Raw genomic sequence first — 9,529 nt, 5'->3', positions numbered from 1 at the left:
ATATCAATCTTTGCATTTCTATTTGCCCTAGGTTCATCCAAGTAAAGATCCAATTGATTTTTTTTTCATATGGGCAGAAAGTTCATCAGATCAAAATGCGTCAAATTCCTGTACACAAAAAATAAATAAAAATATTTCAAGCCAATATGTGATATGAAACAACAATATAATATAAATCATTAAACAAAAAATACTATTTGATATTACCTCCAATAAAAAAATTATCATATGAAAACTGACTTTCCTCTCTACTAATAGTGTTATCAGAAGTCACGGTAGAACATGTTATTGTGGGAGCACTAGAAGAACCATATTCCATGAAAAGAGATGACATTTTATTCCGAACATTCATATACTCTATGGAACATTATCCATAAAACTTTGTATAAGAAAAATCACAAAATGAAGTTTGTATCGAGGATCCAATATAACTGCTATAGGCAACAACACATTTAACTCAGATCAATATTTCTCAAACTTAGCAAGCATTTTACAACGCATTCTCTTCATGTAGTCATTTTGACAGTCAGAGTGCCACTTTAATGTAAAATAAATCGAAAACACTGATGGAAAGTAGAGATTGGTTGTAGGGTATTTCATCCCAGAAAAATTATAAGTGGCTCCATAAAAAACTCTCAATAAATCGTTAATCTTTTGTACTCTTTCCCACTCAGATATTGATGGACAATGCTTAAAATTGGAATTAGTCAACTCCAAATGAGTAAAGGCACGGCAATAGAAAAGAGCACTCTCAAGTATCAGAAAATTAGAATTCCATCTAGAGGAGACATCTTGTCTCAACCCTTTCTTGCTATCCAAAGACATTTGATTTGTTGAATCTATAAATTTTACTTTCCTTTTTGTGATCATTTGACATACTTAATACTTTTACGAACTTTTTGGATAGCAACATCAATCTCTTTTAACCCATTTTGTACTGAGCACAAAAAATGAAGATGAAAGAACTTACCATCACAAAGAAGAGTTTTCTTAATGTTCAATTGAGTTCTTAACAACTCTATTGAAGCATCATTAGAAGAAGTATTGTCTAAAATCAATGCAAAAATCTTGTGTTGAATTCCCCACTCACATAACAAATTATAAATTTTTTCAGACAAAGATATGTCATTATGTGGTGATGGTATAAAAGAAAAGTTCAAAACCCTTTCCTGCAAAACTCAATTCTTATCCAGAAAATGTGCTGTAATGCACATATAACCATAAGTGGTTATAGAAGTCCACAAGTCAGATGTTAGACTAATTCTACCAGGAGAATCATTTAACATGCATTTAATCCTTTTTTTTTTTCTCGATGATACATCTTAACCAAATCAGCCTTGGCAGTATTCCTAGAAATAATTAGAACATCTGGGTGCAAATATTCTAGTAAAGATCTCACCTTCGAATATTCAACAAACCGAAAAGGCAATTCATGCTTCACAATGGCAGCTACCAAAATTTCTCTATATTGTTCAGTATCAAATTTAGGATCAAATTTAGGAGTGCTTACCAAAATATTTCCACTATTTTGTGATAACATCATCTGACTAATATCTCGTAAACTTCTCCTAGGGCATGTGTCAACATGATGCTTCATATTTCGGTTCCATATTTGCTTGCTGCCATGTAAGTAACTCCACACATCTTGCACTTGGCTCGTGGCTTGCCATCATTGATCTCAGAATCAGAAACCATTTCAAAAAAAGCCCACACGTTTGACCGTTTCCTTCTTTTTGCTTTAACTCCCTCGTTTTGAAAACTTTCTGAGTCAAACGGGTTCAAATCAATCAAATCGTCATTTTTTCTTGCTGCCGAACTCATCTGACAACAAACAACAAGAACAAATGTAAGAGTGACATTATATATAAGAGTAGGACAATGACATTAGTCCATCAAAATGGTCATAATTAGTGTAAAGCTTAATCAAAATGTATTAAAATTTAAATTTAAGCACTATAATATATAGCAGATAATAGAAACGACGAAAGCAGGATCAATATCATTTGAATCTTTTTTTTTTCTTCTTCTTCTTCTAGTGTAAAGTTTAATAAAAATGTATTAAAATTTAAGCATTAGCACGTTCAATCAAGCCTGCAATTAAAAAGGGCGATCCAATTGTGGTTGCAATTTAAAAGCTGAATGAGGATGGTTTACATGTAAGAGTTTTAGATTATGTTCTCAATCAAAAAAGTTTCATTTTCCTTCAACTTTCAACACAACGCATTTTTACACAAAATACTTTTCCATCTATCCAAAAAAGGAAAGAAAATCATCAAACTTCTTATCAATGGTCCCCACGAGTCTCACAGTTAGAAATGCAAAATGCAAATCACCACTTTTTCTCCAAATTTGCAAACATTTTCTTAGTTTTTAGGATAATGAATATTGTGTTTTAAAAATACTGTTGGCTTCATACTTAACTCTTTTAAGTGTTCTGTCTCTGAAATTTTGGTGCAATAGCAGCATGTCATTACATTTTAAATTATATTATCTTTCCATTGGCATTCCTCTCACCTATTTTCCAAACGGATATTGTTTTTTCATGGATCTAAGGACACTTCTGTCTACTTCTGCTTATTACTTTTACCTCTAGCCACTATCTGCAAACTGTCCAGATGGGGGAGAAAAAACAGCTCTCCAGATGGTAAATTGGTATTTTTGCCAGTGTAAAGGTTTCTATGTTCATCCTAGATTCCTACAGATTTATAACTCAAAAAAGTTTTTTTTTTCAATTTCTTTTTTTTCGACCTTATAGCCTCTCTACTGCAATTTAAATGAAAATACATAATAACAACCCAGATTAACAGTACACGAAACTAGAGTACACCGAGTATTCACTGAGTACAACACAGCAAATATAGAATAATAGAAACGAAAATCAAGCTAATCTTCTTACAGTGGGTGGCGCGGCGTGGGCGACGGGTGTGGGCGGCGAGCAGTGCAAATCCATGGCTTTAAGTCTGCGTGAGCGACTCAGCGTCACTGTGAAACTGGAGGGGGGGTCACTGTGAAGACTGAAGAAAACTTGAGGGTGGTGGTGATGCGACATCACCGTGTAGAGGAGTGGAGCCCGGAGGGGGGAGCAGGGCTGCGTGGTCGCGATGACTTTCTGAAGAAGAAACACAGAATGTGAAACGGGGGGAGGGGGCGGCTAGTTAGAATCTTATATTAGAGTTAGGGTTTTTTACTCTTTTTTTTTAAGTTTTAGCCTTTAGGTCATAAGGGTATAAGGGTAATTTTAAATTTTTTAATGGGTCATAACGGGTTGACCCCGTTAGTGACCCGTTAAGCAATCGTGTCTTAACAGGTCAACCCGTTTTGACCCGAACCCATTAACACTCGATCATAATCCGCTTTTATCGTGTCGTATTCGTATTAAATTAACGGGTCGTGTCACATATTGCCACCCCCTCTTTAGACCTTGGGGGATTGACATCGATCCCATATCAATTTTAAGAAAAAAATAAATATAATATATAAGATTTGTAGGCAAAAAAAGTCCTAGATTCATAATATTTATAATTATATAGTACCTAGGTATTTGTGTTTCTAAACACCATTAACACTGAATAAATATTATAAAATGAAGTGTTGTTGACTAATACTCTTTAATATGTCTCGTTTATTTTTAGAAAACATCTCATCTCATCTCATTTCATCTTATCTATAACTTTTCTAACTTTTAATACAAAATAAAATAAACAATTCAACTTTTTCAAATTCTAAAATAAAAATAATATTTTATTAAATTTTTTAATTTTAATCTCATCTTATCTCATCTATAAAAACAAACGGGTCTGTCTTTGTTTTTAATTTTGGTGGCTAACACAATACCATGATTTGAGGGAAGATTTCGACACACATCTCGAAAGTTAATATTGCAACACCATTACAATTAGTTGTTGAATTTGACTATAAAACAACAAAATTTCTCCAATATCCTTAAAATTAATTAGGAACAATTAGTCAAGTCAAGACATGCATGATTGGAAATCTCTACGAATTTGAAAAAACATCATTCTAAGATCAAATTAGGTTTCTTGGACTGGATTTCAAGGCAATGGGAGAGATCAACAGTCCTTGTAGGATCTTATGAGAAAATGGATGTAATCACTGAATCGACCGAATTGAACCAAGGCGAACCGAATAGAACAGTCCATTTCAACTGACGGTTCTCTCTCTCTCTCTCTCTCTCTCTCTCTCTCTCTCCAGTTCGGTTCCAATTTTAAATATTTTGGACCGAACCGAATTCAATATTCTATAAAATTCTATTAACTTTTAATATATGCTATATATATATTATATTATAAATAGTAAAAGGATAATAATTATTGCATGGAATTTTAAGTAATTATTATACATAATTAGATTTTTTAAAATTATAAAATGTACAAGAATTTGGAGGAAAAGAAAAAGAGAAAAACAGGATTGCTTTGGATATAACATGAACCGAACAGAAATTATTTCCCAGTTCGGATACTCTTTTTCGGAATGATCTGTGTCTCTGATCACTCTGGGAGGTGCATCACAGAATGCGAGCCATTCATATATGATTCAGCAAATATGATTCATAAATGTATGCTCTGGTCATGAGTATTTGAATATAACGAAACTTCGTTCTTTTCTTTATTTGAGGATAAGGACAGTATCCTGCAAAAAGATCAATGAGGAAACAAATGAATCAGACAACATGGGCCTGCAATTTTGGACTCTCACTGTTAGCAATATCTTTTGGCCCATCATGCGGAACAATACATGCATTGAGGTGTAGTAAGTTATGTCTATTGCTGTCTTATGATTTTTGTCGATTATACATTGAGATATCGCCATGATCAATGACTGAGCTATATATACTTATGATCTTTTTATGTGTAAATGAAAGGCTCTTGCATTTAAAGATTCTATGAGATATAGATGAATCACTTGATAGGCAATTAATATCAGATGAAAAATATCTGTCACACGCAATATAAATAAGAGAAATGCTATACATCAGTCACTATTTACTCTCACACCCCACTCCTATAATTTTTTTTTATAGGGTATGAGGTAGTGAATAGTGATTGATGAGAATAATTTTTCTATAAACAAACTTTTTTTTTTTTTTTAATTTTGAGAAATGTTTTCATCTTAAATTTTGTCATTTCTTATCGATACATTTCAAATAGTTGTTTATTTGAATAGCAAACATATTATACGATTTAAAATGTGTCATGTTAGCGTGTATTCAAACTGTTATAAATAGGGGTTTTAAAAAAATGGTAAACCGGGAAACCAGACCGAACCGGTGGGTTGGGTCCGGTATTGAGTTTGGTTCAGTCTGGTACCGGTTTTATTTTTCTTAAAACCGGTCAAAATCGATCTGGTTTCCTTTTTCTTTTTCTAAAACTGGTCACTATATTATATATTATAATATATCACTATAGTCTATAATACAATTATAATATATATTATGATATATTACAATATATTATCACTATAGTATTATATACTATAATATATTATTATATATATTATATAATATATAATATAGTATATTAAAATAGAAAAATCAGACTGAACTGAACCGGAACCGGTAAAATAGGAAGTATCGGTTTAGGAGAATAATTAGTGCAGAATCGGTTCTTGAAAATGTAAAACCGGTGTATACTAGTTCGGTTCTAAATTTTATCTAAAACCGGACTAAACCGGATCGGTTACAATTTAGAGAGAGAGAGAGAGGGTATTGAAGATATGATCAGGTCAAGAAAGGAATAAAACCTAGCATGGCACACAGGTAAATTAAGTTTGATCTATGTTTTGTTAGTTGTTTGTTGTTTTTTGGTGGAGATGATGATTAAGGTTATCTTAAGTTGTATAGGGACCGATTTTCGTCTCTTGACTTTATTTTGCCCATATTGTAACTTGTCATGTTGTTGGGGATCGACATGCATCAGGTAGGAAGAGTAAGAAGATGACAAGTTGCATGCAGACGATATGGATGCTTCAAAGTTCAATCTCCTTGCTCACATGCTCCCCACCGGCTTACTGGTCCCAACACTGTCACGTCATGGACACACATTTTTTTTTTTTTTTTTTATATTTAGTAATATGTAAATTAACTAGTTATTTTTAAGTGGACAGAAACATTTTTCTCTGGATATTTGATCTGGTCTGGGCCCATGCAGTCGCATATTTATCTGAAACCTGTCAAATACTCAGAAAGGAAGTGGTATTAATTAAGAAACGATCGATCGAAAGATATTAAGACCAAAAGACATAAAACAAGAGCTCGATTTGATTTATTTATTTTTTAAGTACAAACCAGCTAGATGTCAATATTTCACATGATTAGTGTATAATTTGCATAAATTTTCTTAAAATAACGAACATTTTTTTACCTATTTACTACTCATAGATGGCAATTTTTTAACTATTAAAAAAAATTTTAAAATATATATAATTTTACTAACAATCACTTCTTTAATTATTAAATAAAATAAAAAATTAAAAAATTAAAAATAAAATAAATCATAAATGAGTAATAAGAGGATAATAACCTTATCATTTTCTTTCTACAAATATATGTATGGCATATACCATAAAAGTTTGTTAGGCTTAGATTAAAGTTTTAAAAGTTATATATCAATATATATATATATATATATAAATATATATATATATTTTGTATTGCGCTGCCACAAAATAGTTATTAAGATTTTAGAAAAGAACAGTTTAGACAAATTAATTTATTGAGGCATTTTTTGGAAAGTTTTTAAAGGTGGTATTAGTTCAAGTGTAATTATTTGAATCAACATGTAGCCGCAGCACACCCCTATATGCTAAGTGAAAAAAAAAAAATTATGTGCAGTATGCGAAGAGTGCAATTGATGTATAGCCGTACTTTTAGTTCAAAGCTAATTTTACAGTCTCTATAATTTTGAAAGAGAATAAACTATATATAAAGTTATCAATTTAAGGTAATTTTATTTTCTTAATATCATATAACATTTTGATTGGATATAATATCATGGATTTCACAGACACAAAAGCTGGGAAAGAATTATCAAGATATGTTCTTTTTCAATTTTAATATGAACAAGCAGAGAATTATGAACAAATATTATATATTGAGGCCCGTTTAGATAGTGAGATAAGATGATATGATTTTAGATAAAAGTTGAATAAAATATTTATTATTATTTTGAGATTTAAGAAAATTGAATTGTTTATTATATTTTTTTATGAGAATTTAAAAAAGTTATAATGATGAGATGAGTTGAAGTGAGATGAGATGAAATACTTTTATTATCCAAACGGGCTTGAATCTTGTATCTCAAAATTATTGAGGAAAAAGTTTAAACCTGATCGAATTGCCGATCTTCTTGTTCAATAAACCATAACATCTTCTCCCTTCTTTGGCGAGTGTGGAAATTTTTCTTATTATTTTATATTAAACTAATAAGTAACTATTGGAATTTTGGTTTCTATAGTAAAAAATAAATAAAATAAAATAAAACTAAAGATAATGATAGGATTATTATTCTTCTTACTACTCATTTAGTATTTATAGTGAATTTAAAGTTTTTTTTATTTTTTTATCATTTTCTTTTAAGTATTTTTTAAACATTCTTAATCATTAAGAAAAAAATTAAAAAATTAAGTAAAACATTCTTAATTATTTTCTTTTAAGTATTTTTTATTAATATTCATTTTCTTAATTATTAAGTAAAATTAAAAATTAAAAAAATCAAATAAAAGAAAATAATAAATGAGTAGTGGCAAAAGAAAAGCAAGGCCAAGCAATCATATCTTCCGGCCTGTGCCATGTTAATTTGACTATAATTCTAAAACTTCTGATTAACTTTAAAGATAGATGAGCGAATCTAACAGTACATGAAAACCAAGCAACCATCCGAACATCGAAATACATTCAGTGACGGTACTCCTTTCGGAAAGGTGAACAAGAACTGCACGTGTTTCCATCTTACTCGCAACGTCGTACCTTGTCTCTCTCATGGGCTTCTCTTCCCTCATGGCGATAGCAATCGATCAGATGCTGCAAAATCCTCTTCTTTGTTCATTAATATCCTCACAAACTGCAGTCCTTGAAGCAAACAGCTGTGAACAAACCCCAGCTTCACTGGCTACCCTTGGAGAACTATACAGCCGCTGAGACCGTTTACAGTGAGCGATTGCTTCCTCTATCGAACCCTCTGTCTCTGAATTTGCGCTGCAACTCCTCTTGAGCAGCTGCAAATCGTAAAAACCACTTGAACCAAAAGAAAAAGATGAAGAACCAGATGAAGATGTAGACGAAGATGAAGACTTCGTCGCAGAAGGCCGTTGAATCACGCCAGAAAATGACCTCCTGTGGGTAGTAGCACTTTCCTCCAGCATCTCTCTTTCAATGCTCTTCATCAAAGTCGTTGATATCTGGTATCCGTCAAATGGGTTTTTCTTGGCTGCCTTCGGGAACTGTTGTAGACAGTCCTCTTCCTTTGAGGGAACTTTTGCTTCTACATTACAAGCTGCTGCCTTGGCACAGGAGGATTCATTTGAACAACCAGATTTGCTGAACAAAGACTTGAGATATGATCTTGAAGCCTTGAGCTTTTGACCCAGTGCGAATTGCTTGATTTGCTTCAGCTTCTTGGACCAAGACCTCTTTGGACGATCACCATTAATGAATCCACTCGTTTCGGTTGGCCATTGGAAAAAATACTCGCCTGGGTTTAGTTCAGTGCTAACCCGGCAAGACTCCGATGGTGAAATGTTGCAGGATTCAAGTGGGGTACTGGTATTAGTATGTGTGGTGGAGCTACTGATGATCAAAGGAATGCCACTGTTTTCTTCCAAGGCTTCTTCTTCATGAGCAGCTTTATCATGTTCACTGGTCGTGCTGGAAGAACTCTCGAGGATTTTTCGAACCATTTGCAAGCGAGGAGGGAGGTGAAGAGGAAGGAGATTTCCTCTGTAGAAAAGCTCATCTGCTGGAGAAGTTGTGGGTTCTTTTTCATGTGAAATTGAAGTCATTTGAAACTCAAATTCTCTGGTTTGTGGTGGAGAACGAATTGAGTAACAGAAGAAGTTGGAAGAAGAGCTCAGCTCCATATCAATATAATCTTCATCTGCATGGTTATAATATGAAGGTTGGTTTGTAGCCATGTCATGTGAACTACTGTCACAAACCTCTATCTCTTTTCTCTGTAATTTGTGTATAGAGAATAGATACTGCTTATGGGGAAGTGAGCTTTTTGGCGAAGGAAGAGAAGGGCAGAGCATCATTTTAAAGTGAGGATGGTGCCAAACTAGAATAATAATATAAAATTGCATTAATTGTCAGATTTTTTTTTTTTTTAGTATCTTGAATTTGAATGCTTCCAAGTAAGAAAATCTAGAAAACAATTGTGGACCTTTCCCTGCCGAGCATCAACTCACTGAACCATATGTGCATAGCTTGTTCATTTTTCCATCAAAAAGGTTATGTAGTTTATATGCTAGTTGCTTTTGTTTCAACTGGGTGTGTGATATATCATGTTGAGAGATG

The 9,529-nt window shown here is 32.6% G+C and overlaps 1 protein-coding gene across 1 annotated transcript; it reads right to left on the bottom strand.

The window, feature by feature from the left end:
• Positions 1-7,760: 7,760 nt before the first annotated feature.
• LOC121264147 (probable membrane-associated kinase regulator 4) lies at positions 7,761-9,257 on the bottom strand. Its single transcript, XM_041167223.1, has one exon. The coding sequence runs from the start codon at positions 9,145-9,147 to the stop codon at positions 8,032-8,034; it is 1,116 nt and encodes a 371-aa protein (XP_041023157.1). The 5' UTR covers positions 9,148-9,257; the 3' UTR covers positions 7,761-8,031.
• Between the last annotated feature and the right edge of the window lie 272 nt (positions 9,258-9,529).

This window comes from Juglans microcarpa x Juglans regia, chromosome 5D, assembly GCF_004785595.1.
Source record: "Juglans microcarpa x Juglans regia isolate MS1-56 chromosome 5D, Jm3101_v1.0, whole genome shotgun sequence".
Lineage (NCBI taxonomy): Eukaryota > Viridiplantae > Streptophyta > Magnoliopsida > Fagales > Juglandaceae > Juglans > Juglans microcarpa x Juglans regia.
Note: the sequence above shows the minus strand (reverse complement) of the source record. Positions and strands in the feature narration are given on the sequence as shown.

Coding starts and splice junctions, on each gene's coding strand:
- LOC121264147 (XM_041167223.1), bottom strand. CDS start 9,147: ATGGCTACAAACCAACCTTCATATTATAACCATGCAGATGAAGATTAT.